This window comes from Pteropus alecto, unplaced genomic scaffold (genome assembly GCF_000325575.1).
Source record: "Pteropus alecto unplaced genomic scaffold, ASM32557v1 scaffold259, whole genome shotgun sequence".
Classification (NCBI taxonomy): domain Eukaryota; kingdom Metazoa; phylum Chordata; class Mammalia; order Chiroptera; family Pteropodidae; genus Pteropus; species Pteropus alecto.
The window spans coordinates 787,966-808,130 of record NW_006442492.1 but is presented as its reverse complement, the minus strand read 5'-3'; the positions used below and the strand labels follow the sequence as shown (position 1 = coordinate 808,130).

The 20,165-nt window shown below is 42.3% G+C and overlaps 1 protein-coding gene across 1 annotated transcript in view; it reads right to left on the bottom strand.

Annotated features, from left to right (window-relative positions):
- The window catches only part of SVOP (SV2 related protein), a 64,753-nt gene that overhangs the window by 24,156 nt on the left and 20,432 nt on the right, over window positions 1-20,165 (bottom strand). The window contains exons 6-7 of the mRNA XM_006922179.1: window positions 12,112-12,236; window positions 1,123-1,186 (exon numbers count right to left, since the gene is read on the bottom strand). Of these exons, the coding sequence (XP_006922241.1) occupies window positions 1,123-1,186; window positions 12,112-12,236 (189 nt within the window). The remainder of the gene's footprint in view (window positions 1-1,122; window positions 1,187-12,111; window positions 12,237-20,165) is intronic.

Sequence of the window (20,165 nt, the reverse complement as noted above, 5' to 3'; positions counted from 1 at the left end):
CTCAACAACTATTGTCCATTCCAAAACTGGTCCTTTAGCTACGCCAACAGTTCTAGGAGCCCCCAAGAGCCTTCCTAAATCCTCTTTTGCTTAAATAAGCCACAATCCATTTCTTTGCTGACAAACAAGAATGATCATCAAAATGTCTAACTACTGGTATAGCGCTGAACAATCAGAATAGACACCTTCAGCACTGACCAATGGACAATGGTCATACACTTCCCCCATTCCCCACCATGACTATGCCAGGAGTTAACTCTTTAGGTGAGAATCATGAAGAGTTCTAGAGGGAGTTCTAAGAGAGGACAAGGTGTCAGGTGATGAGGGGTAGTCAGGGCTCAAGGTCAGCTGTCACAGATGTACTTCAGTATTTAAACAATTGGTTCATCCATACCTATTTGAAACAGCTGACTACGATCCTGACTGGTTGGGGTTGGATGAAGTCAGGATGGTTAAGTTGGGCTGTGGGATCAATGTGATCAGTATCATCAACGTGGTCATGGTAACTGAGGAGGTCAGAGGGGCATCACATTCATCACTGTGGACATTAGTGTTCAGCAGAAACAAATAAACCATTCTGCTACTGCATGGAAGAGAGGCCAGCTATGTATTTGCCCTGAGATCTTCCAGATCATAGTTGGAAAATATGGAACAGGACCCTGGTAGAAGGGGGGCTCGAGAGGGACTGGCTAGACCATGAGAGTTTTAAGGCAAACTAGGCCACAGAGGTGACCAACAACAGAGATCTCAGACAAGACACTGGTGAATCTGGGTAAACACAGGGGTGGAAGGTGATAATATGGCAGGGGAGGAGTTTGGTCCACTCAAGCTACCCCAACTTTCAGGTAAAAACCATTTCCAGTTCAAGAAAGACATACCACCCACCTGCCAGCATTTTTTAAAGGGACAGTAGATTGAATTTTCTTGTCAACTGAAGAACTTACCCATATTTTAAGATAACCATGTCAGAATCAATATAACTGATCCATTTAAATCTTTGCATACTGAGTTTGTTAGTGTTGTTTTTTTTTTTAACTATTCTCTTTGCCATGTGGCTCAAGACACCTGAGAACCTCCTACCGAAGAATGAGAATTCTCCAGAAACCCAGCCACCCTCCTTACCTCAATCAGCAAAATACACTTAGCTCTGGCTTTCATGGGAAGGAACTCAGCATACAGCGTCACCCTGGGAAAATAAAGAGACAGAAAAGAGATTAAGGTCAAGACTGAGAGAAAAGATTGCTACAGCTTTTTTCTGTCAACATTCCTCTGAGTGTGGGCTATGGACCACTTACATCAGAATTTCCTGGGATGATAATTTTATATGTAAATCCCCAGGTCCCACCCCAGACCCTCAAAAACAGACTCTTAGGGGTAGTGTTCTGGCATCTACATTTTTAAATAACTCCCCGTATGATTCTCAAATTTAATAATTGTTGCCATTGAGCCCATGCCAAAAAGGGTCTATATAAAGAATGTTGCAATTGAGCTCCGGGCCCAGATCTTCAGAGTGCTAGCTCCTCTGGGACCGCCAGCATAATAAACCTGAGTTCTCCAACTCTCCGAGTGCTGCTTGGTTTCTTGCCAGTCTGATTTTGGATCTTTTCTGTGACGGTTCCTTTTGGCAAAGGATGGTATTTAGAAACCTAGATTGGGGTGCGCTAATTGCTATTGGGATGTGTCACTTCTAAGCCCTCACAGTAGACACAGCTAAGAGCTCACTCGCTCTATCTATCTATCTATCTATCTATCTATCTATCTATCCATCCAACCATCCACCCATCCATCTGCCCCACATGCACACCATATATCTATATCTGTTTCTACACATATCTATCTGCGTATATGTGTTAAAAAAAACAATGAGTGCATACTAGTACTTTCAATTCTAGTCCAACCAGCAGGTTAGGTTCTTTCTAATCTTCCTAGTCTCAATGTTGGTAATTCCCTTCTCCAACATTGAGAAATCCTGGTCTCGTTGTCCTCCATATATTTACTTATCTGCTCAATTTACTTGTTTACTCAACGTAACCAATGTTTTAACTGCACTGAAGCCTCCTCCATCCATGCCTCCATACTGCCTTCCCCTCCCTTTCACTTCCTCAGCCACTGGAGAGCCTCTCAACAGGCTGGGAAGAGAAAGGAACTTCTAGACCACTCCTTCATGCTGCCTTCCATTTTGCTAGGAAGAGGAGGCCTTCTCTTTCCCCTCACCTCCCACCTAAGCTAGGCATCTGAGCTACTCAGTGGCCTCATGTTACTCTCCTGGCTCCTCATAAGGGAGGTGGGGGTAGAAGGAAGCTAATTTCCATGAACCCTTTTGAGGCACATGGTGCTGGTGACCTATCTCAACCTCTTGAAACCCCTTTACTAGGTCAGTGTGCCTACATCCCAGCTGCTGCTGCTAATGGCTCATCCTTGCAACCCTCTCTTAGGATTAGTCCTAAGCTGCCTTACCACAGAGGAACCTGGGAGCTACAGCCCTTCTCCAGAGGGCAGGCTGCAGACCGATGTTAGGTGCAAAAGACTCATGCTCCCTACCTCAAGGTAGGACAGACCGTGTGGAACAATGAACACTTCTGAACTCCCTGTGGGATCAGGCTGGGTCCAGACTTCACCTGAGACCATATCCTTGCTTAATTTCTTCCCTTCACTTTTCTTGCATCGTTCACTCTTTCACAGGCTCCTCCTAAGAGCATTCCTTGAATAAATCCCTTGTACAAGAATCTCTGCCTCAGTCTGTCTGTTTCTATGGAACCCAGCCTACACCTTGCCCTGCCCTATCTCTTTAAAAATTGGCCTTGCTAATACCATAGAGATTTGGAAACAGTTCTGTCACTAGTAAAAGCCCTTCTTAGGGTTACGATATAAGGCACCTCTGTCCAGAAAAGAAAGAATTCTCAAGAGCATCAGAATAAAGGCTGAGGCTTTTGTAATTCATGTGTACTCTATTCAGAGAAAAGTACGAAGTAAAAGTCAATGTTGTCTAGTCTCACATCACAGTTTCTTTTATTATATTCCCTCTCTCTGTCCTGGTTCTCTCGCTTTCTCTCCCCGAGAGTTGGGATCATACTCAAGAATTCTGAACCCTATTTTTTATTCAGTTTATAAATATTTCGATGCTATTTTAAAACCTCTTACACACATATATTCTGTCATATGCATGAATAATAACTTTTATTGAGGATCTACTATGTGCCAAACACTATTCTAGATGTTTTACCTGGATTTTCTACTCAATAAGCATTGCAAGTCAATGAGGGCAGGTAATTATAATTACCATAATGCGTGTGTGTATATCTTTAACCCCCATCTTCATATCAACATCTGTCTATGTCAGATAAGTTGCTAGTTGACCAGGATCACACAGCTAGTAAGTTAATAAGTGGAAGAGCCAAAATTTTAACCCAGTTCTGTCTATATTATACAGCTCATCATTCGTTTGCCTATTTCGATGGTTTCACAGTTGTAAACAATACTTCAATAAACATCTTTAGGCTGAAATTTTTGTCTTCATGTGGTTTCCTTAGGAGAGTCCCATAAGTAGAATTTGAGTCAGAAGGTGTGCTTATTTTTAAGACTTTTGATATATATGTATATATACATGTATGCATATATATCAAAGCAATTTACAAAAAAAAAAGTTGTTCCAAATTATATTCCTATAAGTATCTCTCCACAAAAACCATTAGTAATTTCATTAACTCAGCTCTGAAAACAGGAACCAAGATTACAGAGGTTGCAAAAGATTACAACGATCACCATTAGTGACTTCTTTGAAATTTTATTCTAGTCTCCAAAACATGTGCTTATATTACTTTTTAAAATTAATAATAACAATAAATTGAGAAGCATGTTTAGTTCCCCCCACCAGATTAAAGCCAAACTACTAATCATGCAAAAATCATATCCTAAGGGCAAAGCTATTTCTGTCCTTAGATGTCAAGGATTTCTTTTTTATTATGAACCTATAGCATGCAGTCCTTTTTTTTTTTTTAAGTTAAAGAAGTAGCGCATGAATGCATCTCATTGTAAAACAATGTAGCAATACATAAATATACAGAGTATATGATAGTCCTTCCTCTCCCTCATAACCTTTCTTCTATTCCCCTCTCTCAAAGCCATTATTACCAGCTGTTTGTTTTGCAACCTTCCAGCTATTCTCTATGTACATAAATACATTTCAGCAACATAGTATGTTTCTTTTTTCTTCAATTCCCTTCCCCTTCCTCTCTCTCTTTCTTCCATCCTTCCTTCCTCCCTTCTTCCCATCCTCCCTTTCTTTTCTTAGCACATGCAGCATACTATCAATGTTCCACCCATCCAATACCCTGACTCTTACTACTTCCTGGCATGCCACTCCAACTTCCAGTCGCCAGCGCCAACTCTTCCCTGAGTGCTTTCTCTGATCACTAAAAGTTGCTTTGCCACCCTGTGTGGCAGACCAGAAGTGCCAAAGAATTTAAACTTCCCAGGAACAGCCCTCAACTTGTCCCTCGAATGGGACAATTTGGAGATGTGTGCTGTGGTCTCCCAGAGTACACTATTACAGCTGACCCTTGAACAACATGGGTTTGAACCAGGTGAGTTCACTTACACATGGAGTTCAGCCCTTCCCATCTGTGGGTTTCACATTCGCAGATTCAACCAACCAGAGATGGAAAACTATTTTCACATTCCCAGTAGCAGTTTCCTATTCATGAATAGAAGATACTGTTTTCCATCCATGTTTGGTTGAATCTGAGGATGCAAAATCTATGGACATGAAGGGCTGACTGTAGTTAAGTTTTGAGGGAGTCAAAATTTACACTTAGATTTTCGGCTGCACTGGAGTGGGTGACCCTAACCCCCATGCTGTTCAAGGGTTGACTGTCCTTGCTCTTGAATCTGTGTCAGGATCTGCTTCCAATAAGACAGTTTGAAAACTTTTTCATGTTAACATAGTAGATCTACCACATGACATTTTTACAGCTGAAAACCTGTTGATTAATATTTAGATTGTCTTCAATGTCTTGTTTTTGCAACCTATGCCACAAGAAACATCTTTTCCTGTAATGGTTGTGCCCCACGCTTGGCCATTATTCATAGCAGTTCATTATGAAAATGAGCTGTTTGATCTTCATCCAAAGCATGGTGATTATTACAATCACACTGAAGAATAAAAGAATGAGCAATGTAATTAGCAATGCCAAAAAGCAGCTGATACTGGTGTAAATAAACCCCTACTGTGAATAATTGCATTTTCAGCGCTTTGGCAATTAGAGATTTGCCATTTGGATCACATGCTTGGGAAGAAATGACCTGCGATCTCCATTTGGCATGTCTTCTTAGTCTTTGGAGGAAAGAGCAGTTCCAAGGACAGGTTTGTAAGTAAGCTCATTCTAGACACCAATCTGAAGAAACTTCTGAGGCAGGTTTCAAGGTAGAACAGGCGGGATGCATCTTTGAGAGAAGCTAAAACGCAAGTACGATGCCAGTTAACCAAGGGTCTTAGGTGTCATTTCTGCTGAAGTACACAGCACCCTCTACTGGAAATAAGAAATGATGTGCCCAGATGCCCACGTATGTTGTATTTGTGTGTGGGCGGGTGTGTGTGTGTGTGTGTGTGTGTGTGTGTGTGTGTGTGTGGCGGTAGGTGCAATTAGAGGCGATTTTCATTTTTTTGATGCTTATTTACATTCTTTAAAATTTCTAAAACAAAAATGTATTGTCTGTAATGATAAAAATAAAGTTACATTTAAACCCTGGCTTGAAGTAAAGTCTCTTCCGTTGTAATGCTCCTTCATAGACAGAAAATGGAATTATTTGATATCCTAAATGTGATTTCTCTGTCCTGCCTTAATTAAAGAGACTAGAACTTCTCAGAAGCACTCATTCTACATTCCCAGAATCACCTCCAAATCAGTAACAGAGACCCAGTGAATATTGATGCGTTTCCAGGACTTTCTGACTAAGTAAGTTGAGAACTCTTTTCCCAAGATTTGTTCAAATGGAAGAGCCTCGGCATTAGACAGACCTGGATTTGAACCCGTTTTCTCCATGTGGTAGATGGTTTGCGAAAGTTGCCTCAGTATTTTCTTTCCTGTATCTCTGCTCTTTTGCAGTGTGACTTTGCAGCTCACTCCACCCAGAATCTATTTCTTCATCCCTTGAATCTCGGCCTGGTGTCTTGCTTTTGATCAATAGAATGTAGCAGAAGTGATGTTGTGCCAGTTCCAAACTTGGGTCTCAAGAGGTTTTGTGGCTTCTGCTTGCTCTCTGGGACCCCTGCCCAGGTACCATGTGACTATGTGCCTGGGCTAGCCAGCTGGAGGATGAGAGGCTTATGGAGCATAGAGGAGTCAGCTGTGGCCACACTAGCCTAACCAGCCCCCATCTAATTTTACCAGTCAACCGAAGACACATGAATAAGCCCCACTAAGACCAGAACAACCAAACAGCTGAACTGCCAAATCATTAGTTAAATATATTGTTGTTTTAAGCCACGTGTGGTTCGTTACAAAGCGAAAGGTAACCTCTACATTCCACTTAATAATCATTTGACCTTAAGCAAGTCACTTAGCCTCAGTTTTCTCCTCTGCAAAATAAGGATCAAAGGACTGTTCAATGGACTAGATGAAGTGGTCTGAAGAGAGCACTTAGCATAGTACCTAGCACTTGGTTAGCACTCAGTTAACACTGTTATCATCATCATCATCATTATTAATGTTATTGTTGTTATAATCAAGAACCAATGTGAAAACATATTTTGGGGGAAGGAAGAAAGAAGAGAGAGAAAGAAAACAGGATATAGAAAAGCACAGATCAGGGCAGAGGGACAGGCTCCGCATTAATAATATAATTTGTATGAGATGATGGATGTTTACTAAACTTATTGAGGTAATCATTTTGCAAGATACATAAGTCATTATGCTGTACACCTTAAACTTATGCAGTGATATATGCCAATTATATCTCAATAACACGAAAAGAAAACCATTTTTAAATTTTTAATAATATAATTTGTATTTATACTAGAAATTCAGAGTACGTTATAAGGACTTCTCATTGTTAGGCTTATAAAATTATACAGCAAAATCTTGCTCACTGGTTTTGCGAGGGGTGCAATTGGATAAAGCTATTCTAAATGAAAGGAAACTCTTAGTTACATTTAATTACATAAAAATATCTTAACTAAATGTTTCCAAATAATGAACTTAGGGGAGCCATTTGTATAACCAGATAAGAACATTGCATAATTAAGACAATTATTTTTATGTAAATAGATGGAGTGAAAGTGCTGGGAAGCCAATGGCTCTCTTGGGTGGCTAAATATTTCTTCTGTAATTCTGTGGTTTTCATTTGCTCACCTCATGGACAAAAAGCTATAGGATTGAGTAATTAAGAGAATACGTTTGGAGAGTCAAGTGCTGTTTAAATCTCAGCTCTGCCATTTACTAACTACGTGATGCTGGGCATGTTACTACTTTAAAGTCCCAGTTTTCTTACCTGTAAAATGGAGATAATAATATGTATGTCTTAAGGTTTTGTGAGTTTTAAAATGGTTATGTGTATAAAGCACATGGTTTGGTGCCTGCAATGTATTAATAGCTCAATAAACAAACAGAAAGATATAGTAGTATTCAATAAATGAACATCTTAATGGAGAGGCATGACTTTTGGGGTGCGGGGGTAGGGAACAGGTGTGAAAGCTGAAGACCCTCACAACATAAAGATAAGGAGTAAAGGCCCTTCTAGCTGCTCTGTGTCCCTTATTTTATTCTCCTGGCTGCCCTGTCCTCTCTCCCCAAAGATCTCTTCTCTTTGCAATTTTAAGAGGTGGTTTTTCTCTCTTCTAGCTACTCTGCCATTGCGATCCTATCAGCTTATAATCTTCCAGAAGTTCCTCAAATTTTCTGGTCTGCTGATGGCATTCTTTTCTTGTTTTCCAGTACTACTAAAGATCTATTCTATTTCTTATGCCTTTTATGTCATTTCCAGAAAAAGTGGAGGAAGAAGTAAAAAACAGTTCTTTTCGTTCCACCATCTTGAACAAGAATCACTGTGGACATTCTGAATACTTAGTTCCTTTCCTTTCCCACCTGGAAGGAAATCCAGGTGGGTGTTTCGAGGCTGGCTTTGCTGTCAACTACCTGAGCATCCCTGGGAAAGAAATTTAACGTGTACTTCTGTGAGGGTATTTTTCCGGCCACTAGGAGACAACTGTCCCCTGGTCAATGAATGGCTCATGAATGGGGCAGTGGCTACTGTCTGCAGGAATTCCTGGAGTTGGGCCAGAAGTAGAACAAATGGGCCACAAGCCCCTGCCAGCCCAGATTTATGGGCTTTTCTTAATGGTCTCTGCTTCAAGCCCAGTGGTTTTTAAGCTCCTCCCAGATCCAGAAGAATTTGTCAAATGCCTACTCTGTAGAGCCTGGCAGGGATCGATAATGGAGAAGGGAGGGAAGGACTGAGGAGAACTAAGAGCTACTCACTGTTCCTCCAGCCAAGTGGCAGGAAGAGTCTGGGGATTTGATCCTGTGTTAACTCTTTGTGGTCACACCTCCTCCCTTTCCCATGTGTTCTGTCTACAATTATACACTGTGTCCATCATCCATCAGGGTGACACTTGAGCTTCTTACCAAAGCCTTCAACAGACCAGATGCGTGCTAACATTTATCGAGGCACTGTCCTGGGCACTTTATATGTATCGTCGTTTGATATTCTAACTGATCTCACCCCCATTTCAAAGATGGAGAAACCGAGATGTAGAAAGGTTTAGTGACTTGCCTAAGGTTACACAGCTATTATGTGACAGAGTCAGGATTCGAAACTGGATAGTCAGGTTTCAGATCCAATGGTCTAGCCACACTACCTCAGCATTAGCATTACTCTTCTAAATCACCTCTTCCCAGTCATGACACTCAACAGGCTCAAGAAGTCAATCACCAAACCATTAACCCTGAGAGGGAGAGATTGCAATGCCCAGATCCTCACCCACTAAGGCCAATCTTCTAGCAACAGAGATCAACAAAGAGCTCCCAGGACAGAACAATCCATGTCACTTGGTGGCAAGCTATTTACATTGGACTCCTTCCATTTCAGAAGGAGCAATGATTCATCTTGACCAGAATTGGCACATACTCTGGGTATTAGTTTGCCTTTCCTTCCCATAGGGTCTCAGCCAGCACCATTATCTGAGGGCTTTCAAAGTATTTGGCCCATTGATACATGGTCCCAGATAACAATGCACTGGACTAAGGGAGCCGAATTATAACAAAGAAGATGTAGCAGTGGGTATATGACCATGGAATATACTGATCCTATCAAATTTGCCACCTTGAAGCTGCTGGCTTGAGAGAGTGATGGACCAGCCTTTTGAAGGTGCAACAGAGGCATCAGCTTGGAGATGGCACTGTTTCCAGGACACAATAAACCATTCAACCAATGACCATTATGTAGTACTGTATAGAAAGAATACATGGTTCTAGAAATCAAAGGGTTGAAGTAGGAGTGGCTTTTATTACCATTATTCCCAAAGACCCATTTGGGGGAATTTGTACTTCCTCTACCCTACAACTTCTAGGCTCTGTGGGTCTAGAGGTCCTGGCTCCCAGAGATGACATGCTTCTACCAGAGGACATAGCAAGAGTCCCATTAGACTTTAAGCAACAGCTGCCATCTACTAACTTTGGGTTCCTTGTGCCACAAAATAAGCAGGCAAGAAAAAGAGTCAGCATTTTGTCTGAAGAATTGATCCTGAGTATCAGGAGATATTAGGGCTACCTAATAAGGCACCCAGATGACAGACCATCCAATTTTGGTGTTAAACGGACAAGCAGCAGCTATGGCCTGAGAAGAGCATGGTGAACAGGAACCTCAGGCATGGGATCTGAGTTACCCCACCAGGTAAACCACCAGGTAGATCAGTAGAAGTGCTAATCAAAGGTGAGGGGAATCTAGAATGAGTAACAGAGGAAGGAGATGCTAGGCACTGGTTATAGGTATGTAGCTAGAAGCACTAGCAGGGGCCATAGTTTATCTCACTAACCATCTTCTTATAAGTCTTTTCAGGAAAAAGACCAACCAGAATCCTGAAGGAGCTATTCCCAGATGAGGTGAACGTATAATATGAAGTAAGTGCCTCCTAGAAGTACCAGGGATGAACTGTAATGGATGCTGTGATATACAACCTGGATTCAACCTTTAGGACAGAGGCACACAGTCTCTCTGGAATGACCAGGAGCATTGCCTGCTAAGAGCTCCCTCCTTGAGGGCAGCCCATATCCAATGTGGCTGATATGAGGCACAAATTTCCAGCCTCAATGCCTCAATTTGGAACAACTCTAAAGGTCCATCCCAGCTTCTGAACCTCTACAGAATCAGCTGAGGCTTCTGTTGCAACCACATTGCAACTCAATTTCTTCCTCTGCCCATTCACGCTTTACTCACTCCCTTACAGATGTTTCTCCCGATAATTACTTGCACACAAATCTTTATCTCAGGGTCTGTTTCCCAGGATCCCAACCTGTATCAGGAGCCATGTTTGTTTTGCTCACTGCTGTACTCTCAGCACCTAGCATAGGCCTGTGCCATAGTAGGTGCTCAAGAAATATTGGTTGAATGAATAAATAAACTAGAAGGAAATGACCTGATCTTTGTGACAAAATTTCCCTAAATTACTGCAGTAGGATTCTTTACCTCCAACCCATCCTACCCACCACTGCCAATTAACACTTCTGAAGCACCTCCTCTGTTCATGAACTCTCAGTGGCTCCCCACTGCCTGTAGACAATCCCTTTGGCCTGGCATTCAAGGTTTTAACGAGCTTGCCCTGGTCTATCTGTCTGACCTCAGCTTTCAGCTCTCACATGTCACCCCAACAAGCTAATTAAACTGGGACATTAGCCTTCCTCAGACTCAGCTATGGCTTCCTCTTTTCATGCATTTTCCTTCCTAGGAAATAGCTTATATCTTCCTAATCCCCCTACTGAGTCTTTCCAAATCCTTTACATTCTTAATAGCAAGGAAGTAAAATTCAATGGTTAGAAACCAGGCATCTGGAGTTGGAGGGCCTGAGTTCAGATTCTGGCTCTGCCTCTTCTTCATTATGTCCCCTGGGGCAAGCTACTTATGTCTCTGTGCCTCGGTTTCTTTATATGTACAATGGGATTAATCATAGAATTTATTTGATAGGGAAATTGGGGTGCTTAAATGAGATAATCTGGAAAAACTGTTTAGAATAGCACCTGCTTGTTAATAAACACTGAATATTGGCTATCATCATCCTTTACAGTGGGGCCAACATATTTGGGTCAGATAGGAAATATTTCAGGGTTTGCAGGACACAGAGTCTCTGCTGTGACGACTCTGTTGCTATAGCATGAAAATGGGCATAATGTAATATGTAAATAAATAAGTGTGGCTGTGTTCCAATAAAACTTTGTTTAAAAAAACCAATCAGCACTTCAGATTCAGCCTGCATGCCATCATCTGCCAATCTCTGCTTTAGGATTCCCCAAACTCCCAGGAGAGAGTGACTTCTTCCTACAACTCTAACTACTCTCAGCATCTCACCAGTGGCAACCACAAAACAACACCCAATTACAAATCATTAGCCCCATGCCCTGCTTCAGGCTTACATTAGAAGGGAGAGCATTATTTTATGATAGCCAAACTATTTTTTCAACAAGCAATTTCTCTCTGCAGTAGCATGTATGGTTCGTATGTATACTATGAGCACAGATGTTGTAGGTAGATAAACTGGGGTTCTTAGCTCCACCTATACACTGCGTGACCTGAGCAAATGATTTCACCCACGGAGTCTCAGTTTCCTCAACTGTAAAATGGAGATTGCAATAATTCTTGGGTCTGCCATGATGTGTTAAAGAGAAATGTCCAATCTGTGCTAAATCTATTATTTTTATTATTATTTCACATTTATGATCTTCCAGCTATTGTATTGCTTTTGTTGTTGTTACTCATGACAGTTCTGATAATGATACTGTTCTCTGGTTACATCACAGCTCCTGATACCAGAGGCCCTGGCATAGCCATCTTTACATCCCTCGAGGCCCTGAATATAGTTGACTGGCTGCCTGGCTGGAAGGCCAGAGCTGGGTATTTACTTACGACTGGGGGACCCCTCCGATCCCGAAGCCCACGAGGCCCCGGAGCACCAGGATCCAGCTGTACACAGGTGCGAAAGCACTAAGAATGCCATAGTACAGAGTCCAGAGCACGCTGACCTTCAGCCCCTGCAGAGAAGGAGACACCAGGTCACAGGCTTCTCAGCACCTCCAGGTCACATGGCCCCCACACATGTTTAAAGTCACTAACAGGGTCATGTTGACAGGTAACCCACACAGCCAAGTGGATGCCAGGGGTTTTCCATATGGGTAGTGCCAATCCCTAGGGAGTATGTGGCAAAACTGTGGGCCATTGTCCCAATGATTGGCATTTAATAGTCAGGGCCCAGAGATATTAGATGTCTTTATTGGGTTGAAACTGCATCCTGCACCATCTCGAGTCGAACTTCTCACCTTGCAGTCACACAGCTGTAAACTCCACTGATGATTATTTGCACCTGGATCTTCACTTTATTCTACATATAAACAGAATTTTTTTTTTTTTTTTTTGCTATAGTTTGAATATATTACACTTTTTAGGAAGGCAACTTCCAGGTAAATCAAAGGAAGACTGTGCTCTGTTTTATCTGGAAGTTTACAAAATTGTTCATCATTTTAGAAAACCGTGTTGTCAATGGCAATGCTGTATGTGGCGTTTGAGTCACTGAGGGAACACTTCGGGATCTGCCTGCACTGACAGGTCTTCAGTGCATATCTATGAATAGACTCAACTGAATCTTATTCCAAATGTCAAATATAAAGGAAAAAACACCAACAAGATTCAGTTAAATACAAGCTTCTTTATAATCAGGGGCAAATATTAATTCCTTCCTTGTATTATCTAGGCAGAGTTGTACATGAACATTTACAACATGAACATTTACAATTAATAAAATACGATTAAAAATAATCTTATTTTATTAATTATTTAAAAAATGTTCTCCCTCATATTACAGGCCATTATAGGTGATTTATTATTTCCATTATGTGAGTGGCTATTTCATCTTTGAAATTATTTCTGTATAATTAAGAAACATTATTAAACTTTTTCATAACTTTTTTAAATAAAGGGGACATTATGTTTGACAAGATTGAGAACTACGCGCCATAGTGTACATTCCTCAGAGATTGAGAACATTCTGGACGGGCCTCTCTCTGAAGCACTCCTCTCAGGTCTGGGGTTCAGTTTACACTCCAGCCTCCACGAGGGACACTTTAGCGGAAAAGTGTGAAGCATATGATTTAAAATCTTTAAAATCTTAACATCTTAAACTGAATTTAAAAGACTAGAGAGGAAAATTAAAGGTCTACCAGGTGATTTGGGGGCTTTTGGAAAATGATTTTAGATAGTAGAGAGAATGTGTTAAATAACTTTGAATCACCTTGCGAGAAAGTGATTTCTTTTTCATTTCGACCTTCAATCCTCTGATTATGTCTAAAAGGAAGGATCCATGTGGTGCTAGTCTGTCTTAAACACCTTTTTAAACTCTTATTAATCTCTTTTTAACAGGGAGAGCAGTGAGGCAACCATAACCAGCTAGAATTTAATAACATTGTTTTATTTTCACTGTATTTATCTTTGCAGATATTTCCTTAGGGCAATTGTTACTGATTTCCCATTTAAGACATTCTATAAAGTTTCTTTTCCAAAGAAAATTAATTTCATTTTTAAAAAAGTTGATACAAAGAAAGATATTATGTACATAAAAGAACAGGCAGGACAAGAATTATTAAAGTAGGAAGCCCTGAATCTATTGAAATAATAATAAAGCAACATTTCTGCACCCTTAAACACATCACTATGAAATTGGTACCTAACACATATATACTTTAATTACTTTCCTTTGGCTTAAGCTAACTCAATAGAGATTTTCTTCCCTGGAACCCAAAGAGTCTTGAATGAGAAACAGGATATCATTAGCAACAGAGAAAATAAAAAGGAAAACCAGGAGAAGAGTAGACAGCAGAACAAGAGGGCACCCAGACTGGGGCATGGGAGCTAAGTGTCCCTCCCAGGGCTGACTGGGAGTTACATCAACCCATTGAGGTCACCAGTGACCTCCATGACAGGCAGCACAGACAGGCACACTGACCTGTCCCGTTGGATCACAGCACATTACAGCTGGCTCTGAATTTGCCTGCTGATGCTGGGGCTTTCCAGCTGCCCAGAAAACGAGGACTCAGCAACCATGTGTAAGTACTGTCATGGTTATTGCAAAGGCATGGGCACTGCCAGCAAGCCCTAGCTAAGCACTGGCCGTGGACACTGCAGAAATGTCTTTGTGCTTCTCATTAAGTACACTTGTTATTCTACCCAATAACATCTGTTCTACCTTTTAGATTGTTAGCCCCCCCTTCTTTTCCTTTCTTTTTCCTTCCCTTCCCTTCCCTTTTCCTTCCTTTCTTCCCTCTCTCCCTTCCTTCCATATTTATTTATTGGGTATCCTCTGTATACCAGGCTCTAGAAATAGATACATAGACATTATGCATTCATTAATTTGCTCATTCAGTTATTCATTCAACAATAACCATGTCGTGAGTGCCTGCTGTATGCCAGACACTAGAGTACTGATACATATTATTCATTCAATATACATGTATCGAACATCTGCTGCGTGCCCCCACTATAGGTACTGATATATATCATTCATGCATTCACTCATTTGTTCACTATGCATGTTTTGAGCATCTGTTGCATCTGTTGTGTGTCAAGGTACTATTATTCATTCATTTATCCATTTGCTATGCATATATCGAATGCCTGCTGTTCGCTAGGCATTGGGCTTTGTTCTGGACTTCAGTAGGAAACATGACAACCAGAATCTCTGACTTCATGGAACTTTCATTCATATTTTTAATTACTCTCACATCATTATGCTGGATCCTCACAATGACCTTTGGAAAGAGTTTGTTATTTTCATTTTCCACTTTACAGTGATGTTTGAAGTAGTTCAGTGATTCATTGAGGATCAACAGAGTCAAAACTGGAGCCAGGATTTTCACCCCCAAATGCTGTACTGTGCATGAGCCACTCCCTCCTCTAGGGCCTTTGACGTCTCCCCATTAACTCTAGTAGAGAACATACATGCACCATGCAGTGTAATGCAGCAAGAGCAGGTGGGCCTGGGTGAATGGAAGACAACTTGCCCTGTCTTGTCAGCCTTTACTCAGCTCTGGTCAAAAGTTACCATCACAGAATGTGGCTCCCAGGCTGCCAGACAGCCCCCTAAAAAAAACATAACTCTATTTTTACGCAAATCTGTCATTTTTGAAATGGAGGCAACTGATTCAAAATCTTACGAAGCATTGTATGGGATAAAGAAAACACATGTGTGGGCCATATTCAGTCCATGGCTCATTCGTTTGCAACCTGCAGCCTGGAAAGGCTTCCACCTCCTGCTCCAAGAAACTAAAAGTCTTACTACCACTTAGGCGCCAGGCTTGCCATCCCCAAGAGGAGCACGCTGATTTCCTCATGAGCATGGCTCAGTCACCTGCAGGGCTATCTGACTCTTAATCACCTTGGTATTCTCCAACCATGCTCAAGTAGAAGGGGAATAGTCACAGGTCAAGGACATTTGAATCCATCTTCAAAAAATATAGTGCCTGCTAGTCACTTCCTTTTCCTCATTAGAGGTAACATGGACCTATAGACATTGAACTAGTGACCTGATTGTATTCTAAAATTGTTTTTCTTTGCATCTCAACCAATAGCAGTAACCATTGATCGCGGGCTAACCATGCATCAGTAAATACTGTTTGAAGTATTATATACATTTTCTTATTTAATCCTTCCAACAGCCCTATGAGCTCCCTACTATTATGCACCCTATTTCACAGATGCAGAAACAGGCTCAGAGAGGTGAAGTAACTTGCCCAAGATTACCTCATTCGACAAGGGTCACTGGGATATGAACCTGGATGCATTTATCTCCGTCCCTTCAAAGCCACACATCCACATCATTTACTTGGCCGCCATAAGCCCCCTGACTGCAGCAACTTCTATAGGAATCAAAGTGGCCCACTGAGTCCCAACCCCATATATGATTTCCCTGCAAAGTCATGCAGTGGACGCCCTCACAGAAACCTCCCAGCTGGGCTGAGGCAGATCAAGGAGCTAAGAGGAGATTTTCAGCACTTGCTAAAACTCACCAGCTGCCCCTTCGCCCGCTGTTCCTGGAGGAGTTCTGGGGAAGGTTTATAATTAGAGCCTGATCCATCTTCCCTGACGTTGAGCCAGATGCCATGCAGGGGACGAGGGGGCCCTGAAGTCTGGAGGTGCCTTCTCTCCTCTGCCTCTAGTCATGCTAGCTTTACCTTGGCTGTGGAATTTAGCTAGCTGGTCAGGAGAGCTGGAGGAACACACTAGGCAGCCCCTCAAGATTCATCTATTTGGGATGGATAGATGTCCTACTGATCAACTGAATTCTAAGGGATAATTCAATTATGTCTTCCTGCAGCCAAAGTCAGGGGGAAAATGTGGATTCTGGAGATGACACATCTGCATTTTAATACTGGCATTGCCAGTATTGGCACCATGAGTTTGGCAAATAATAGGAATAACAATGGACATCGATGAAATGCTTCCTCTGAGCCAAGAGCTCTCTGTTCAAGGACCCGTTTACTCCTCATAACAGCCCAATGGAAGATTATTATTATTCCATTTACAGATGAGGAAACTGAGGCACGGAGAGGTTGAATAACTTGCCCAAGCTCATGCAACCTATAAGTGAAGGAGCTGGGATTTGAATGTGAGCCGTCTGGCCTCAGAGCCTATGCTTTTCACAATGATGCTATGGACAAATGAAATATTTGTCCAAATGAGCCCCTCAGGCAAATACTGAAATGAAGGTTGAGGAGTTCCGGGTGATGGAGTAAGATGATGGAGAATGAACTCTTCACAGTACAGCAACTTGGCACTATCTGTGCATTCCCTCTCAACACCTGGTCTCTCAGCCTTAACACCATTCACATTTTGGACCTGGTAATTCTTTGTGGTGGGGGGACTCTCCTGTGTCCTGTGGGATTTCAAGCAGACTCTCTGACCTCTGCTCACTAGATGTCAGTAACACCCCTCCCCACAGTTGCAACGATCAAAAATACCTGTAGACATTGCTAAGTGTGTGGGGAGAGGGGAAAGCAAAATCCCTCTCCCCCTAAGAACCACTGTTCCAGAAGGTGCCAAAATGTGTTTAGAAGTCATCAGATTCAGTAAATGGCATTACTAAAAACTCATCTATGAATCTTTTTAAAATCCAAGCTTATAGCTTTCTTCTCTGAGGCCCATCATGAACACGAAGACTTCTATATCCTAGAGGGCTACCTCCTGGGAGCACCGTATGACTCACTGTCCTTGGTAAATATACTCTTCCAAGGGAAGTCAGGACTTTTCGGGTAAACAAGGAAGATTGATCAGTAAAGTCTTCTGACTCCTTGAATTCATGTTCCTGACATCCTCTACTGAAGGATTAGAACAGACCCAAGGGACAAAAACCCATTTGCCCTTTAGTTTAGGGAATTCAATAAATGGTAGTTATTAATATCAGCTACTATCTAATCCAACTTCCTTTACTATAAACAAGGAAACCAAGGTCCAAGATGGAGTAGTGACTTACTTTAGTCACCCAGTGGCAGATTCAGGCCCCAAAGTAAGGTTTTTTTTCTCCTTTACCCCTAGATTCCTCACGGCTTCAGTATTCAGCAATTAGATAACAGAATTTGGGACACAGTAAAATTCCTCATTGCAGGTTCCTGCATTTGTGTGTGTGTGCGCGCACGCGCGCGCACTCTTGACTCAAGAACATGTGTGTGTGTGTGTGTGTGTGTGTGTGCGCACTTGACTCAAGAACTAGTAAATAAAAAATGTTTTTAGCCAGAGACAGAGGAATGAGTTGTCCACCTCCATGCCCAGTCTGCTTAGGAAGAAGCCACGTTAAGACGTTAGAAGAGCTTTTTCCTTCCATTATTTTATAGACCTGAAGATTGATGTTAGGTCCAGCCTCAGACAGCCACAGGTTTACAGTTTATTTAACTGGTGCTCAGCTCCACCACAGAAATGGCTCGATTTTATTTTAAGAAATTCTTCTCTTCTCTTTTTCCTTCCTTCCTTCCTTCCTTCCTTCCTTCCATCCTTCCTTCCTTCCTTTCTTCCTTCCTTCCTTCCTTCCTTCCTTCCTTCCTCCCTCCCTTCCTCTTTCTAGCTCTCACTCTGGTCTTTTTTCCAACCAGAAAATCACTAAAGCAGTGACTCGCACCCTCCAGAAACAGGAAGTAGGTGGGAAAGTGGATTGGGGCAGAGTCTAGAAAACTACCGCCCAAAGGCCAGAGTAATCCAGCTTTTATTCTCTTTGGGAGGCCTAGAGACATCTTTCCAACTAACCTCTCCAGCCCCTAAAACCAACCAAGATCCTCTCGGTTCCAATAGCTGCAGTTAGTTTCCCAGCCCTGCCGCTTCTGGCCCAGCCACAAGCCACTTCCCAGAGGTTTTATTCGTCAGTATCTCCCAGGTGTCTGCTAGCCCACGTGTTTACTGCCCACTCACAGTAGGAGGAGCTGTAGCTGGAGTCTACTCCAACTAACCTCTCCAGCCCCTAAAACCAACCAAGATCCTCTCGGTTCCAATAGCTACAGTTAGTTTCCCAGCTCTGCCGCTTCTGGCCCAGCCACAAGCCACTTCCCAGAGGTTTTATTCGTCAGTATCTCCCAGGTGTCCGCTAGCCCACCTGTTTACTGCCCAGTCACAGTAGGAGGAGCTGTAGCTGGAGTCTACTTCCTGTGCAGCACCGTTCAAACATTCATTCACTCACTGAGCCAACACGTATTTTATTTATCGAGCACCTACAGATTCAAGCCACTAGTATCATAGTTAAGACAAGGGTCTAGAATGAGAAAGAGTGAGATTGGCTCTGCGATCTATAAAATGTGTGGCCTTGGGCAAGTTGCTCACTCCCTGTGCCTCGGTTTCCTCTTCTGTAAAATCAGAGTGAAAATAGTACCTTCCTCATTGGTTGTTGTGGGGGTTAGCTAATGCACATATCATGCTTGGTATAGAGCCTGCCATGGAGGATCGTTTTATTTTCGGTCTGTGGCATGCCAGTTGTAACAGGCCTGGCTGTTATCCACCCAGCATCCATATATCCCTTCTTCCATCTTAAGAGAATTCTAAGTTTGTTTAGATATCTACCCCATTCTTAGTTCCAGGAGTACATTTTTATTAGTCTAAGCCACTAATTGTCAAAGCGTAGTCCCCGGACCCGTAGCATCAGCGATACCTGAGGACTTGTTAGAAATGCTATTGTTGCAAGACTGGCTCACATGTGTCCTGTGGTTAGGCCTTGTGCACAATGATCCACACTCGTGACCTCAATTAACTCTCCAGTGTAGATTCTGTTATTTCTTCTTTACACATACGAGGAAATTGATGTTCGGAGAGGCCAATTCAATTGCCCAAGGTCACACAGCCAGGAGTGGCAGAATCAGGTTTGCATCCAGGTCCACATGACTTCAGAACCCAAGTTTGTAGCCACTACACCCCCCTGCCTCTGGAGAAACTGCAGGCTGATGAGGAGCGTCCAAGAAAGAGAAGAATAAAACAGTCAAGGAACGCAATAGCTCAGAATGCACACGACTGGAGTGGAATTTTTTCCTGAGCAGGTGACATAACCAAGTAAACCTTATCTGGATCTATAGAGATCTTTCCTCCACTAAGGCCCAAGTTCATAATTTGTAGGACTGTAGCTTCACATGCTGAAAGAATCAAAGAGTCCAAGGGCAGGTTAGCAAAACAAGAGCAGCATAACATGCAGAGGGGACCATCAAAGCCATGATGTAACAAAGAGAACAAGAGCTCAATGCAATTCCAGATCAGTAAATTCTCTTCTTGTTTACAGATCCATCCCATGTCATCTCTTAGGCTGGGCTTCCCCAAAAGCAGACCCTGAAACAAGGATTCTAGTGCAAATAGTTTATTTAGGTGGTAACCCTGGAAGGGGCGGGGACAGCAGACAATTCAGGGTGTCTTAATGAACAGGTTCTCCTGGCGGTCCCAGGCTCATTCCT